Here is a 17,077-nt window from a genome sequence, read left to right on the forward strand (position 1 = left end):
CAAAGGCAACTAGATATGCACACACCAGGCTGGGATGAGGGGAGCAGCCTATGACAACAGGGCTACTCCCCAAGTCTTTTACCTGGCTCACCTGAGAGATGTGTGAAAATGGGGGCACCAGGAGATTACGTAGTTCCCTTACATTTTCTTGGTTGACCTGAGAGGCCTGTGGAGCCTAATTACCAAGGAGCAAGGTCTTTCCTGGCCTCCCACAGATGGCATGACCACTGGATCTGCCCCATGATTCCTGCAGAAACCAGATGGTGGCTTGGCATTGGTTTTCTCCATCTATGCAAACGAGCCCTGGCCCCTGGCGCACTATTAAACTCCCCAGGGGAGAGACACCACCTGGGAGAGCATCTGGTGTCTCCACACCCCTGCCCCTGTTGCTTGTGACTGCCACACCTTATGCCTGAAACTCCCTGCTACTTGTGTAGACCCTTTTGGGGCCCTCTTTGGTGCATTCTCTTCTTTCTAGGCCCATTCCCACTTGGGTCACTTTTGGACTTATCTCAGTGTCCTCGTAACTAGTCTTCTGAGTGAGGATATCGTATTGCAGCGATGACCCTGGGTTTTCCGCGGCAAAAACCCAACTAGGGGTTTCTTCACCTCAACAGAAATGTATTGAGCATCTATTATGTGTGCAGTTTAGTCTCGAGTGCTGGAGAAATGGAGAAAAGCCATCTGATTTTACCTCTATCTGTCAGGGTGGTGCTCATGGGATGCTTGTGGGGGGCATGATGCTGTGACCTCAGTTTGCCTGATTCCCCAGGTGGCTTCATTTAGAGGCTGGACCCTATGTGGGTCTTTGGAGAAGCCATGGTGTCCAGCAGTGCCAGCAGGAAGCAGACTCCTCACCAACTCTGCCCCGGCATTCAAGGACCTCCTGAGTTCAGACCCACCCAGCCTGGCCAACCTCAACTCCCATCAAATCCTAGGCCTCCTGCAACGCCCTGCAGCTCTCTCTCTTGAACACATCAAGCTCTTCCATCCTCTGGATCTTTGCAAGGCCTATTCCTGCATTCCCTCCCCTTTCCTCACCTCCCCCTTCCTTGCCTCTTAAGTGATTCATCCACCTTTCTGGGAGCTTTCCCAAAGACCACTTTACAATAAATTATTTCTTCCTCTGTTGGATCCCTACTTTGTTGTTACACATCTATTCATTGAGCGTTCTGTGCCCGACACTGTGCTAGTCTCCTAAAACTCATCTAAGTCACTTGCTTTCTGCCTGAAGAGTAGTTCACGCCTGATTCCCAGTGCCTCTAGGGCTGGAGCGGAATCTCAGCGTCTGTGTCCTCGTCTCTCACCACCACGTTTTGCACTTTGTCGAAAGGTGTCAGATGGAGAGATGGCTTCCATACTGGGCTCTGCCCACTAATTAGCCGTGTGGCCTTGGGAGAATCATCCGGCCTCTCTTGCTTCCCTTCTTTCCGATGAAATAATGCTGACGATGATATTTCAGGGTTGTCCAGGGTCTATGGGGCGGGATAGGGGGAAGCATCGTGAAATCTGGGAGCCCCAGGCCAGTGAAAAATGTGGAATGGCTGTACCCCCACTCTCCTAGCACTGGTTGTGAGGCAGCGTCGTTTCCCCTTCGCTCTCCTCGAATGTCAAGTGCACCAGCTTCCAATCCCTCCTCTGGGCGGGCCCTGTCTGGCTAATCTTGGCTGCAGATTCCAGTACAAACTCAGGACTCTCCCCCGCCCAGCCGCCCCTACCCAAGGACTCGCCGAACACACCTTGAATCGCGCGCCAAAGCGCAGCCCGGAACTGCAGCTCCGCGGCGCTGGCCCAGGTCGGGGGTCGCGCGTCTCCAGTCGGTGACTCAGGGCCGCTCGGTCCGGGGGTGGGTGTGGGTAGGCAGGACCGACCAGGGCCGCGCGGGGGCAGCTGCCGGGCGTTCGGTCATCTAGCGGTGGGAGCCGAGGCTGGCTCTGGCCAGTCGCCATTCCGCCGCGGGCGTCTGTCTCGCCGGGTTCCCGGGCGCGGGAGGAAGGCCCGCGCCGCTTCCCACCCGGCGCGCTCCTCTCCCAGTGCGCAGTGGCCGGGTGGGTCAGCCGGCGGCGGCTGGAGCGCGGGGCCGGCCCTGCGCGCGAATGAATGGGCGCCCGGGGGACGCGCGCGCTCGGGGCTGAAGGGCATTAGGACCGTGAGGATCGCTCCGCGATCCTGTCTCTCCCTATCACCCCCCCGCCCCCCCGCCACCTCTCTCCTTTTTCTGCTCTGCAGGACTGAGCAGCTAGGCGCGAGCGAAAACAAACAGCTGGGGCTGCGAGCGCCCCCGCCCCGGCCCCGAGAGCACGCCGGCCCCGGCCCCCACCCAGGGCGCCCGTCTGCCCACCATGAGGAAGATCCGCGCCAATGCCATCGCCATCCTGACCGTAGCCTGGATCCTGGGCACTTTCTACTACTTATGGCAGGACAACCGAGCCCACGCAGCATCCTCAGGCGGCCGGGGCGCGCAGAGGGCCGGCCGCGGGCCGGAGCAGCTCCGCGAGGACCGCACCATCCCGCTCATTGTGAGTACGCCCCGAGCGTCGGGCGGCCGGCTAGGGAGCCGCGGCGCGCGTCCAGCCCCTGCGCGGCGGCCGGGGGCGCGGGGCCCGGCCAGGGGCTGAGTGCCCGCTGCGCCGGGCCGGCTTTGTATATGTTGGAGCATTCCTGCCCGTTGTTATGGCAACCTCTGCTGGGCGGCGGGGCTGGGGCGCACCGACTAAGGGAGGGTGACAGAGGGTGGGGGCTGGGAGAAAGTGCTGCAAGTTTGGTGGGCCCGGCGTGCGCGCGCGGCTGGGAACGTGGCGGCTTTCCCGGCTCTGCGCTACCGGGGCCGGGGTCCTGGGGGCTGCAGGAGCCTCGTGTGCCCCGGAAGGCTGCCGGGCCCAGCGCGCAGCGAGCGGGCTGTGGGAGCCACTCGCAGCCGAGCGCGTAGGTGGCAGTGCGCAGCCCCTCTCCAGCCTTCTGGGGGCAAAGGACATCGGGTGGGGGCGTGCGTAGGGAAGGCTCTCTAGGCGCTGCGCCTAGCTTCGAGGGCCCTTCTGAGCCCGGGTCAACTTGAACCCGCTTCTTCGGCGCGGACACTCAGCTCCCTTAGAGTTCTCTGGGTTGGGGAGAGGTCTCTCACTGTACGCGTCCCTCACTCCCAACATTAGGGTCTGCCACCACGGGTGGGCGGGCAGTGTCAGCGCCCCAGCTTGGCGATACCCTTGCATGAAGTCAGCCTCGCGACATCTAAGCGGGCGGGGAAACAAAGGCGGTGTGGCACAGCGGGGGCGGCGGCGGGGCTGCGGGGGCCCTTGGCGCTCTGGGGACCCGGGCGGGGGCGTGCGGAGCCGCAGCCGCCCTGCAGGGGGCGATCCTGTCGCTGTCTCCGTCCGAGCCCCAGGTGACAGAGCTGTGTGTGGTCAGGCAGGGGCACCTGTTGAGGCGGGAGGCTTTGGCACCCGCCGAGAGCGCGCTCGAGCGGGCGCGTTCTTCCAGACGGGGGCGGTTGGTGGACGGGAGCCTCGGGCGACCCTCGGGACCTACCAGGGCGGGGCAGCCTGGCCGGATGAGGACCAGGAAGAGGAGAGCCGAGTGGGGCGGGGGTAAGGGAGGGAGAGAGCGTGGCGATTCCGACAAGGAAAGATCTGGGCCTGGGAGCGGGGGAGTGAGGAGCTCTGCAGGGGAGGTGCAAGGTCCGGAGGGTTGAGGCTTGTATGGAGCCGAATCCGAGAAACGCATCCAGACGCGGATCTGAACCCCAGGAATATCGGGAAGTTCACTGGAGAGTGTCCCCTCATATTCCCATCCTACCCCAGATTCCGAGTCCCCTGCAAAGGAACCATTATTTCAGGGCTTTGCCTGAGGAGACCTGGGGGGTGGGGGGGTGAGGTTGTGGGTTTTGTCCTAGTTACCAGTCTGGGTGAATTCTCTGGGGGCAAGCCTGATTAGGTTCCCTTCTGGGCTGTCCTCCCAGGACAAAAAGCTGATGAGGAAAAGCCTCCTGTGCTGAGACCCCAGAGTGTTATGATCTGAGCAGAGGAACAGGTTGGAGCTGGAACTGTCCAAACCAGCAGTGGCCTCCAGACCCCAGGGAGCTTCCTCCCCAGGAGCCCAAGCTGCCACATTCATACTCTGTGACAGAAACAGCCCTAGTGCTGTGTCCCTCTTTCTGGTGAGGTGATGGGAGGAGGGTCTGAGTTGGAAGGGGAGGAGAAAGAGGCTGGGCAGGGAGGAGAAGAAGGAAGAGAGCACAGGGGACTGCTGCTCAGAGCCTCTGCTTCGGAACCCGGAACCTAAACCCTGACCTGGCCCATGCATCTCTCTCCCGCTCCTTCCAGAGTCCTGCAAGATCCATTGGGAGGGCCGCTCACATTTCTCAAGAGTCCCAGAATGGTGTAGGGGACCTGCTGGAAGGATTCAGCACTGATTTTGAGGGATGGGAATTGGAGGTCATGAGAATCACCAGTAAATATCCTCTTGTCCATGCTTATTCCCACAGGGTTTGACTTGCTGCAGGTAAGAAAAGGTCTCAGAGCGGGAAGCTAAGTTTAAAGTATGAAGGAGTATCAGGGAGATACTTGGGAGCTGGGAAGTGAAGGTGCAGGAAGAAAGGGAGGATGGAAGTCCCTGGGAGTGGCAGAGCCTTCTGTGGCCACTTAGGGGCACAGCCAGCTCCCTCTTTGTTCTTAAGCTTTAGATGCCTGTTCCACCAGCACTGACCCCCTAGTCATGCACCACTTTTGACAACTGCCTTGCATTGTATCATTGTACTCCTCTCTTCCAGTTATTTCACTTCCATGTGATTCACAGCTGAATGTAAGTAACGCATGCAGGAACTATGCTGGAAGCTCCTTGCATCTCCACATTGATGCACACAGCAAGACTTCTTTTATTTTTTGAGATGGAGTCTCTCTCTGTCACCCAGGCTGGAGTGAGGTGGCATGATCTTTGCTCACTGTAACCTCCACCTCCCGGGTTCAAGCAATTCTCATGTCTCAGCCTCTTGAGCAGCTGGGACTACAGGCATGCGCCACCACTCTCAGCTAATTTTTGTAGTTTTAGTAGAGACAGAGTTTCATCATGTTGCCCAGGCTGGTCTTGAACTCCTGACCTCATGTGATCCATTCGCCTCAGCCTCCCAAAGTGCACAGCAAGGCTTCTTAAAGGAGTGAAATAGGATTCTCACCCATTTCTGGGAGCAGTCAATGCTTCACATGCCCTTAATATTATTATATTGTATTCATATCACCTTAATATTTTATTATCAACTGTAACCTGGCTCTAAGTAAGGAGGTAGGGGGATGTATGCTCAAGCTTCTGCAGGCATTGAACCCTTTATTCAACTTAAAAGGGGCAGGTGCAGCTGAGAATTTACTTTCTCCCTGCAGTTTGTGGTAACTACTTATTCAGAAACATTTCTCTGTCTAGTTGGGCCAGGACGCTGCATGTGGATTTTCAGATTCTTAGAGAATGATGTGGCTAGCCCTGCTGTCAGAGACTGGCAAATTCAGACAGGCGTCATCCTCACTCCCTTGGGGAGTCAGAGAGCTGAGCTGGGAAAGGGAGGGTCTGCAGAAGCGCCTGGACCTGGAGGCAGCTCTGCTTTCACAATGTCTGGACTATTCGAAGCCAGCCAAGTTGCTTCTGGACCTTGGCAATGCCTGTTTGGCATTATAGGGTGTCGGCATGGCAACCGTATGGCCAGATTTCTCAAGGAGGTCTTGATTTTTAATATTCTGTCCTGCTGTCAGCCCATGTGTCACCAATTTTGATGTGAAAAATTTGGCTATGGAATCTGTAAAGCTAAAGGGAGATACTGATTCCATCCCTATATGGCTGCTTACGATGTGGCAAGGTTTGTGATTTTTCTATGCTGTACTTGATGGGCAAGGCAGTAGATCTGGGGACACCCCCTTGAATCTACACTGATGCACGCTGGGACAGGACCGCAGCCAAACTGGGAGGCAGGGCAGACACAGCTGGCCTTGAGTCTTCAGTCCTCACAGTTGGGAAGAACATTTGTGGTTGTTTTGGTTTGGGACTTAGGTTTTCCATATGCCAGTTCGCTAACAGGCATGGGTGGGAGGCTAAGGTGTTACATGGAATTTCACTTTACAATTTTTAAAAAGGCTATTCATTTTCGGTATAGGTGCACTCATTTGCGTCAACAGTCTCCTATTTAGAATTGTGAAAGATTTAGGCAAGAGTTTTCTTAAACTGGAGTTTCTTAGCCTGAAATTGGGATACTGCTGAATAACCATGGACACAATACTTAACATCTCTGGACCTTGGTTATTTTGTCTGCTGAAGATGAGTTAATGATGTGCAAGGTTTGTTGATCCTGAGATAAGCAGATGATAGCTCCATTTCTAGATGTAAATACATGGCTTTAAGGGAGTTCTCCTGAAAGGTGTTGTGAAGTTTCTGCTTATGGAGGGACATGCTCCTGTCAGGGGAAGTTCCCACAGGAACTCTTGGGGCCTTGTAGGAAGCCCCCGCTTACCTAGCAGAAGGGGATACAAATGATGGCTTTTCTGGTAGTGTTCTCAGAGAGCAGATGCTTTAATAAGATCTAGAAGAATTTGTATTTTATTTATAATGTGTGCATTTTGGAACTGTGGGAATATGATTTGCCTAAATATAATAACAGAACGTGATTTCGTATTTAATTGGTTTAGGTACCACACTCGAGAAAGACAGTGAGGAGGAAGAAGCACAAACACCCACAATTCCCTTTGTCAAAATGTTCGGATTTTTTTCTTTTCTTTTTTTTCCTCTTTTCTTTTTTTTTCTTTTTTTTGGACACAGGGTCTCACTCTGTCACCTAGGCCGGAGTGCCGTGGGGCACAGTCATGATTCACTGAAACCTTCTGGGCTCAAGCGATTCCCCTGCTCAGCATCCTGAATAGCTAGGACTACAAGTGTGTGCCACCACACCTGGCAAATTTTTATAATTTTTGTAGAGACAGCGTCTTTCCATGTTGTTCAGGCTGGTCTCGAACTCCTGGACTCAAGGGGATCCTCCCACCTTGGCCTCCCAAAGTGCTGGGATTACAGGCATGAGCCACCGTGCCCAGCCAAAAATGTTCAGATACAAAGGGCCTGATTTCCTGTCAATGGGGTCTGTTCCTGGGCCCTTTTGAGACCTGCCTCTGGGACACGGGGTCAGCCCAGAGGCAACAAAGACTGGGGGTGGGGAGGTCTTTGTTGGTAACTCTCGGCTGCCAGCCCGAGAGTTACCTTCCTGGAAGGCCAGAGATCCAAGGGTGCAGGACTAGTTTTAGGGTGCTGCTCATTCTTCTGCAGGTCTTCTACTTCTGTGCTGTAACAGCATTTCGCCCCCACCCGCTGCTCTAAGAGCTTTGGGAGCATGGCTTCCTTCCCTGGTGGCTGTGTTTGTCCTCTCTGCAGGCAGAGGAAACCCTTAGGCCTGGAAATGCCATTTAAGGTAGAGGTAGGGGGACCCTGGTAGACCAGGACCAGGCTGAGTTGCCCACGGGACTGTCTCACTGTAGTGGAGGAAGCTTGCCTGAGGTTAGAGGGGAGCCTATAGCCAAGTCGTCATTACAGTTACAAGATTGAAGATTTATACCCTGTCTGCTTCTTGAGACCTTAAGCACCTTCCCCATGAACAGTAAAGCAAAGACACAGGAGGCTAAACAGACGTGGAGAGAAACAGAGGAGCCAAGCTTTCAGACATAAGTCAACGCTGATTATACTTGGGCAGTAAATTCGGTTCAGTTAATCAGTGTGCCTGCCTGGTATGGTCACCGACTGTGTGTAGCCCGCTCTGAAAATGGTGTCAAGTGGTTTAGTCCCTCTTCTCTGAAAGCTTACCTGTCTAGCCTCCATAGTCACTGTATACTCTGTTATGTTGATAGTGACAACATTCATTGGAGACCTGGATGCTGTGTGTTTTACAAGCTTACCTCTCTGAATCCCCTCAACAACCTAATGAGATAGGTGCCATTGTTAAGTTCTCATACGAGTAAACACACTTACTCATGCTCTGACAACTAGTAAGTGTGCCTGACACTAGGTGTTTCTGACTCCAAAGCCCGGGCTCATGTCTTCCTTCCCCTGGAGCATCTTCTGGGCAAGATCCAAGCCTGGTCTATCAGTGCATCTTTTCTGGGGCACCTGAATCAGCACCTTGCTTTGTATTCACTCCACAAACATCTGTTGGGGAAAAAAATGCAAAAACCATACAGAACAAAATGTTGGCAGTAGGGAGGCAGGATTATGGGCAATCCCTCCTTCCATCTTTTGGGTTTTTACCCCCACATTTTCTGTAATAAGCACCCATTGACATGACAGTGTTCAAACCAACAAAGATAATTATTTTAAAAACATATTTGATGACTGTTTAAGATCACTCTTGACTCCAAAATCAAAGTATAACCTTCTTAACCACATCTCACACTTCTGACTCCCCATCAAAACTTAGCATTGAGCCAACTTTCAGAAAAGGCAAGAGACTTTATTTGAATTATTCTGTAGGGTTCCAAGGAATAGAATTGGAGCCAGGAGGTGAAAGATGCAGGGAGAGAAATTTCTTTGCAGCAGAAGGAAAACATTCTCACAGAACCATCCAACATCGGAGCAGTCCAAAGGCCAGCCAGGGTTTCTCTCCACGCTCCCCGTTGGCCCTTAAGTGCACCCAACAGCAGCGGGAAAGGGAGAAAAAAGACTCTCTGTCATGAAATAGGGCCCAATTATTGCACAGCAAGAGCCCTGCACCCTGGGAAATAGGCGGGCCCCATGCACTGAGGCCAGCCCAGGACAGGGTAACGACCAGAAATGCATAACTTCTGCTGTACTCCTCTCTGCCCTGTTCCTTTGGAGCTGCCAAGCAAGGACAGAGAGAGGAAGCCAAGGCTGGTCAGAGGCAAAGCTGCAAAGTTGGAGGCACTGGTCTTTAGCATCTTTCCTCTCCCAGGACTGAGGCCTGCATACGTGTTTCTGCCTGGTGGAGGCACCTTGAGTCTGACCTTCCCATATTCCACTTCTATTTTCCCAATCCAACCCAGGTGTGATTTCCAGGTTACCTGTCCTGTCTCCCAGGACCCTGACTGTTGCTGCCTGGGGTGGCGCTGGCTGGCAGTGCCCCTGAACTGTGTGCTTATGGAGAAGCCACAGCCCTGGCCTGCCTGTCTCCCCATACCCCTAAACTTCAGCTGCACCCTTGAACTGTATCTGGCTAGAGAGAGTATGGTCATCCAGGGGACTTTTGTGAACATTTCACACCAGACAGGAGTGGCAGGCCAGAGGTACTTTGGGAAAGAGGGGGCGACTGGAAGAAGCTTATTGATCATATTATGTAGGGAAGATAAGGCTCAGGCAAAATTTGAGGCGGCATTGGGGCAGGTCTGCCCAGGTACTGCCTTCCCACTTTTCCAGACCCATTAGGAATAACTTCGCATTTCGCTGAGGAGCACCAGCTCCTCTTTCTTGCTGTTTCACAAAGTGAGGTGTAGCTCTCTGTAGAGCAGGGACAACATTGTCTCAGAGTTAGAGGCGGGTGACATGCCTTCATGTGAATTGTGCTGTTGCAGGATTTTCCTAGGCCCCCTAGGTGGGCCAGGCAGAATGGAGTGGCTCAGGATGGAAACAGATGTTGGCTGTCAGCAGGGGATGGAGAGAGGGAATGGAGAGAGGATGTGAATGAAGGCCAAGGGATCCCATTTCTAGGCTCAGCCCTGCCCTCAAGGGACTGTGTTTCCTTAGGTGAGTCACTTCCACTCTGTGGACCGTAGTTTCCTCATCTGTCAGGTGAGGGTTGAACTACAGGATGTCGGAGGTCCCTATCAGCTGAAATCATCTTGGACTTTGTTGAACTTCTCACACAAAAGTGAGGTGGCCTTCAGCCAGGGCTTAAGTCCTGATAGTGCTTGAATTAAGGAGACTAAGACCAGAGAGTGAGGTGTACAGAGACCTCGACCACATGTGTTGAGAAGGGCTGTAACCTTTAAATTCTCATAAGGAATAAACTGGCCCTCCTCCTTCCCCTTTCTCTTCCCTTGAAACACTGTCTGATGGAGTTACGCAGCTCCCTGCCTGCTGTACTAGAAGCCTAAGATATTTGTGAGTGTGTCTGAGAACACACAGGCATGTATACAGAAGTGTCTACAAGTAGACTTCAGATATCTTAACAATCTTGGAAGACCAGAAGGAAGCTACAAAGACCCCTTTGCAGAGCATAAATAGCCACAACACCCGTGGACTTTACTCAGAAGACAGGCATGGAATCGCCCATAGGCCACAGTCTGGAAATTAACATTGTTTATAACAATTGATTTCAGTAGTTCAGGGGGTTGGTCATCTCCTGGCAACTTTCAGTTTTCCTAGGTTACAAATATAGTAGATTGGATGAAGCAAGATGAGGGAATTACTAGGAGCTGCTGACACACTGAGAAGTGACAGCTGACAGCAAAGGCCTAGCCAGGAAGGGCTGTGTGAGGTAGGAGTGGCCCTGGCCCCTGCTGCCTCCACATACACACAAGATCAGAATGCTGAAGGCAGCATCTATTCATTCTCTTGACAATTATTTACTGAGCACGTACTATGTTCTAGGACTGTTACAGGCCTGGAAATAACAAACCAGGTAAAATCCAAGCTCTCAAGGGGCTCATATTCTAGCAGGGAGAGGCAGAAAATAAACAGAGAAAGATATATTAGGTGGTGGCAAATACTATGAAAGTAAAGCAGCATAAGGGGGCAGAAAGATGGCAAAAGGATGGCCAGGAAAGGCCTCTGGTAAGACTTCATTGGAGATGGTATTGGCATGCAAAGAGAGTGAGCCATGCGGACCTCTAGGAAGATAGTGTTCCAGACAGCCTAGGCCAGGGCGCCATCCCTGGAGAGTGTGTGCTTAGAGGGGCAGCTGGAGCAGGAGGAAAAGTGCCCACAGCAGAGGCCAGACCATTAGGGCTTGCAGACTGTGGTAAAGATAGGCTCAGAAATCCGTCCCTGAATCATCAGGAAGTGATAAATTCCACTCGGTGCACAGGCTTGGTAAATCAGGGAACTGTGTCATTCATTTCAGAAAATTTTCCAGCAAGATGCTCAAATTTAGTTGTTAGTGTTGGTTCTTTTTTCTTTTTTTAAGACTTTTTTCCCTTCCAGGATATGTGTGTGTATAAAAGTGTTGGTTCTTAAGGAGGTAAGTGTAAGTTCGTTGGAAAATGTTCTGTGTCTTGGAACACTTCATTTCCTTATAATGTGGGATCAATGTGTGTTGTGTGTGGTATGTGTGGGGTGTGGTGTGTGGTGTTTGTGGTATGTGTATGTGTAGTGTGTATGTTGTGTTGTATGGGTATGTGTGGAATGTGTGATGTGTGTGTGATATATGGGGCTTGTGTGTGTGTGTGTGGTGTAGTGTGTGTGTGGTATGTGTATGTGTGGTATGTCTGGTGTGTGTGATGTGTGGGGTTTGTGTTTGTGTATGTAGTATGTGGTGTGTGGTATTTGATGTGTGGGGTTTGTGTGCGTGTGGTGTGTGTGATGTGAGGTTTGTGTGTATGTAGTGTGTGTGTGTGATTTGTGAGGTTTGTATGTATGTGTGTTATATGTTTGTGGGGTGTGGGTTGTGTGTGTGGTATGTGTGGTGTATATACGATGTGTGGGGTTTGTGTGTTTGATGTGAGGTTTGTGTGTATGTAGTGTGTGGGTGTGATTTGTGGGGTTTGTATGTATGTGTGTTATATGTTGTGTGTGTGTGGGTGTATGGTATGTGTGGTATGTATATAGTGTGGGGTTTGTGTGTGTGTGTGGTGTGTGTGATGTAGAGTTTGTGTGTATGTAGTGTGTGTGTGATGTGTGAGGTGTGTGTATATGTGTGGTGTGTGAGATGTGGGGTTTCTGTGTATGTAGGGTGTGTGTGTGTGTGTGTGTGTGTGTGTATGATGTATGCGTGGGGGGCGTAGTGTGTGATGTGAGGCTGGTGGAGGGTGCTGGTGCCCTAAGCGATGTAAAAGGGAACAGATAATGGAGGCCTTGTTGAAATATCGGAGTGGGGCAGGCTGGGGAGGACTCTGTCTGGAGGGAGAGTTTTGTGTGGGATGGAGAATTCCTCTGAATGGTGGTACCTGATCAAACCCGCCTTTGCTCCTTGTCTGGTTCGTGGTGTTCTCTTCTGGTACAGTTGGGACTCTGGAAATTGTTTTCTGGCAATGCAGGAACTTGGAATCCCTGCCCCTCCCCACAGCTTTTCCTCTGTTCAAGCAGACCCCCTGCAGGCTGAATTTTTCTGGGGCCTTCCCTGAGACACGGAGCAGGCACTCGTGTGGGGCGGGTAGTCACTGCTGGGTGGGAGTGGGCACTGTGCAGCTGTTTTTCGGGCAGGCAGTGGATAAAAGGGGCTGCCCTCAGGAGGCAGACAGCTCTGCCGGGCCCTTCTGAGGTGTGTCCTCTGAGGTTCAGTGGCTCACCCAGTGCCCAGGTGACTGGTATGACACAGCGTCATGTGTCTCTGGCAAGCTGCAGGCAGCTTTTTTCTGTGGTTTGGGTCACACACAGTTCCAATCCCCTGGCAGTCGCACCCTGTGAGATGCTGCTTGTCAAAGTTCAGATTTTCATCCCTTCATCTTCTCACAGCAGCTCTGCCTGTAGCTTCTTTAAACAAACTGTAGGGGAGGGCTTCTGTTACTTCAAGGTCTTTCATGTCAAGTAAGGGAAGCTGGCCTTGGGCTGCCACAGCCCACTGAGGCAACCTGAGTTGCCTTCCAAAGTTGCCAGGTGAGCGGTCTGCTCCAGGGGGCTCCGCTTCTGACGCCTCACACGTCTGTGACCTGATTATTTGCTTGGAAGTCATCTTTTCCCCTCCCTGTGGAAGTTCTCACTCGATAGGGAAATGCAGGGAGTGTGGGAGGCCTGGGGTACTATCCCAGGGATGCGGGGCAGGGCAGCCTAGGGCTCAGGGAGAAAGAACATGTGATCGCCTAGTGATGGCTTGCTGGGGATCTGGTGGTTTGAAGGGGCGAAGCAGTCAGGACTGAGCACAGCCCCCACAAATACCGCACCAACCTGGAGGCCGGATGAAGAAGGAGAACCAAAGGTCAGGGTAAACACACCGCAAGGACCAGGGAAGGCAAGGGAGCAGCAGGCCAAAGCGCGTCTCCAAGTGGAAAGCAGAGGCTACCCACGGTGATGGGTGAGTGCAGTCTTGGTGGTGCCTTGTGGGGGCATGAACACGGCAGAGGCCTTCTCCCAAAACAACAATGGGAAATGGCTCATCGCTGGATGTACCCCAAGACTGCCGACTACAGTTTGGTTTTTTTTTTTTTTGTATACCAGAGAACACAGCATCACCCAACTACCTCTTCCAGACAATGCAGGGTGCCTGAACCACACCGGGGCCAGAGCTCTGGGGCTGGGACTCACAGCGAGGTAAGGATGGGCTAGCTCAAGGCCTATGGAGCTTGGAGATCTGAAGGCCAGTGCTGGGGCAAAGCTGAGGGCAGGCCAACCAGAGATCCCAAGAAAGATCCCTGGCAGAGAGGAAAACTGGGCATAAAGTGACAGGTCTGAAAGAGTGCTCAGAGGAGCCAGTCCCTGGGATCCCCGAAACCAAGCCGAGTCATAGGAGCTCCAATGGGAGGCTGGCATCTGCCCAAGGCTGGGGAGAGCCCTCCTCGGCACAGGGTCCAGACTGTGCTCACCAATGCAGTGGTCGCCAGCCACAGGTGGCCACCGAGTGCTTGGAATGTGGTTAGTGCAACTGAGGAACTGAACTTTTCATTTTGATTCTCATTGATTTAAGTTTTGAAACAACTCTCATTTTAGCTGTGGGAAAATATTTGGGAATGTTTAGAACTTCGGTGTGTGGAATCTATACTTTCAACTGTAAATTTTTGTGAAATCTCAATACAGATCAAGTATCTGTACTGAAAATTTAGTATCTGAATTGAAATCTGCTGTAAAATAGATATCGGATTTCAAAGACAGAAAAAGAACTAAAATGCCTTGCTAGTATTTTTTACATATTGAAATGATAATTGGATATATTAGGTGAAATAACATATTATTCAAGTTAACTTCATCTATTTCTTTGTATGTTATGTGGCTACTAGAAAATTTTAACCTGCATACACAGCTTGCAGTCTATTTCCACTGGGCAGTGCTGGCACTCACATTCATGCATATGCCCTCTCTTAAGTGCTAGGAGGGACCAGGTGCTGTGGCTCATGCCTGTAATCCCAGCACTTTGGGAGGCCGAGGAGGGCAGATCGTCTGAGGTCAGGAGTTCAAGACCAGGCTGGCTAACATGGTGAAGCCCCATCTCTACAAAAATATTAACCGGGCCTGGCGGCATGCACTTGTAATCCCAGCTGCTCAAGAAGGGGAGTCACAAGAATTGCTTGAAGCTGGGAGGTGGAGCTTGCAGTGAGCCAAGAGCGCACCACTGCATTCCAACCTGGGCAACAGAGTGAGACTCCATCTCAAATAAATAAATAATCAAAAAATGCTAGGAGATTATCCAAGGAAGGTTATACAGTCATGTGCTGCAACGATGTTTTAGTCAACCATGGACTACATACACGACAGTGGTCCCATGGGATTATAATGGAACTGCAATAGTCTTCACCTACTGACCCTATAGCCATTGTAATGTTGCAGCACCATTAACTTTATTTCAAAAAATCAATTTAGTGTAGACTACATATACAGTGTTTATAAAGTCTACAGTCATGTAACATCCTAGACCTTCCCATTCACTCATCACGGACTCATTGACTCACCCACAGCAATTCCCAGTCCTGCAAGCTCCGTTCATGGTATGTGGCCTGTACAAGTCTACCATTTTTTGTCTTCTGTACTGTATTTTTACTCTACTTTTTCTAGGTTTAGATACCTACAGATATAAAAATACTTACTGTGTTACCGTTGCCTACCATTCAGGACAGTAACATGCTATCCAGGTTTGTAGCCTAGGAGCAACAGGGTATCCCATATAGCCTAGTTGTGCTGGAGGTTATATATACCATCTAGGTTTGTGTAAGTGCACTCTGACGTTTGCACAGTGATGAACTTGCCTAATTACGCATTTCTCAGAATGGATAAGGAATGCATGACCATATATAAAGTGAAGAATCTGGCTGTGCATCCTAGTTTACCTTGACTTCAGGATTAGATCTTTCCAGTCCAGCTGCTGCTGAGCTATTGGTTCCTAATTCACCATTATCTGTGAGCATGGGATACCTCCCAGCATGGGCCCTAGTCCTCATATCATCATTAAAAACAAGGTCAATATTTTTTGCAGTGTCTTCTCTTTTAGAAATCCCTTCTAAGCTCTTGCTGTGATGAAAATGGGTTTTGGAGGAGGGGTAGGAGCAGTGGAGGCGAGAAGCCTTTTACTCCCCTGGAAGGTAGAGGGATTAGTTCCAGTCTGTTGCTTTTGGTGTTTTGTCTTTGTCCTGTTAGAGCCAGAATGACAAGTAGGTCTCAGCTCTAATGCCAACTCAGAACCTGTGGAAGTGGCAGCCTGGAGCACTGCGATGAGGATTCTGGAGCTGCCTCCAGGCCGAGCGGGAAAGAGGCTATGATCGATTCGCCATGTCTGTAAAGGGCTTGGAAAGGGACCCTAGGACATGCACCTTGTATTTACTAATCCTGCATTAGGTGAGGATGTCTTCTTGGAGTGATTTTTCTCCACTTTAGAGATCTGATATGCTTTAAGACATCGGCCACTTTGAAGAAGCAGAGATGAGGCTTACATTGAGCCAGAACATGTGCAGAAGACACATTCTCATCTCCTTGGGCCAGAATCCTAGCTAAGGAGATGTGTGACATTTTAGTAAGCATTCCTATCAGGAAAATCTCAATACCCCCTTCACCTACTTGGTGAGGGTGAGCTTGGCTCTGATCCGGGGTCAGCTTACTGGCAACATAGGACATCGTTAGAGCCATAAACCCAAGAAGGGTAGGAATCTGCAGGGTCTGGGAGAAATGGGAGGGGGTGGCTCTTTTTCTGTCTTTCCTCTTCTTCACTTAAAAACAGGAGCTGTGGATTTGAGAACATGTCCTGCTTCTTGGTGCTAAATTTCTGATGATGGCTTTGTTCAGGATGCAGCATAGCATAGTGGACATTGGAGCCATAGACATTGGAGCCAAAGTGTCGGGGTTCTAGTTCTGCCACTTACTAGCAAGTTACTTAAGCATTCTGTGCCTCTGGCTTCTCGTCTGTAAAATGGGGATACTAGTAATCCTCATTTTAGAGGGTTACTCTGAAGATTGAGTTAATTCCCATCTAGAGTCTGGAATTGTGCCTAACTCATAGTAAATGCTGTACAAGCATTTTTTTTTTGGAGATGGAGTATACAAATACAAATTGTTATACAAATTAATATACAAATTTGTACTATAAGTTATTATTTGTTAATTTGTGTATTAGTTACCTAATTCTATGTAACAAATCACCCCAAAACTTAATGACTTAAAACAATAATTATTTATTCTCTCTCATTGGGTCAAGGAATTTGGGAGTGGCTTGGCTAAATGGTTCTGGGTTTTCTCATGTGGTTGCAAACAGATGTCAGCCAGGGCTGTCGTTATCTAAAGGATTGAAGGTGTTTCTCTCATATGATTGGCAAGTTGGCGTTCGCTGTTGGCAGAAGACCTCAGTTCTCCACGTGGGTCTCCACAGGCCTCCTTGTGTGTCTTGTGTGTCTTCATAGTATGGTGGTTGGCTTCCTCCTGAGTAAGCAATCTGGGAGACCAAGGCAAATATTGCAGAGCCTTGTATATGTGTGAATGTAGTCTTGGAAATCTCATAAACAGAAGAGTAATATGATTTTGAGAGATTACTGCAGCTGCTGGTTTGATAATAGATCAGAAGACAGCAGGGATAGAAGCACTTTTTGACTGTCCGGTTTGTTCTGGTACTTTCCCCCTTGACCAGCACAGCAGGCCTCGAGCTGATTATTACTGTCCTCATTTTACACATCAGAACCTGACTCAGAGATGGTAGGTTACTTGCCAACAGAGCCAGGATTCTACCAGGACTGCCCGGCTTCAAAGCCGTGGACACACCTACTTGTCAGGATACCCACCACCCACAGCTTACAAGGGGAAAACAGATTCTGCGAAGGATCTTAGT

General features: G+C 50.8%; 1 protein-coding gene across 2 annotated transcripts in view; it reads left to right on the forward strand.

Moving 5' to 3' along the window:
- The first annotated feature begins 1,325 nt into the window (after positions 1 to 1,325).
- GALNT16 (polypeptide N-acetylgalactosaminyltransferase 16) overlaps positions 1,326 to 17,077 on the forward strand; it is a 96,575-nt gene continuing 80,823 nt past the window's right edge. The window contains exons 1-2 of one of the 2 annotated variants that reach the window (XM_025392891.1): positions 1,326 to 1,795; positions 2,230 to 2,519. In XM_025392891.1, the coding sequence (XP_025248676.1) occupies positions 2,343 to 2,519 (177 nt within the window). In that variant the 5' untranslated portion in view covers positions 1,326 to 1,795; positions 2,230 to 2,342. Of the gene's footprint in view, positions 1,796 to 1,821; positions 2,520 to 17,077 lie in introns of those variants that run through there. The other variant, XM_025392890.1, reaches the window with a different exon arrangement.

The sequence above is a fragment of the Theropithecus gelada genome, chromosome 7b (assembly GCF_003255815.1).
Source record: "Theropithecus gelada isolate Dixy chromosome 7b, Tgel_1.0, whole genome shotgun sequence".
Taxonomy (NCBI): domain Eukaryota; kingdom Metazoa; phylum Chordata; class Mammalia; order Primates; family Cercopithecidae; genus Theropithecus; species Theropithecus gelada.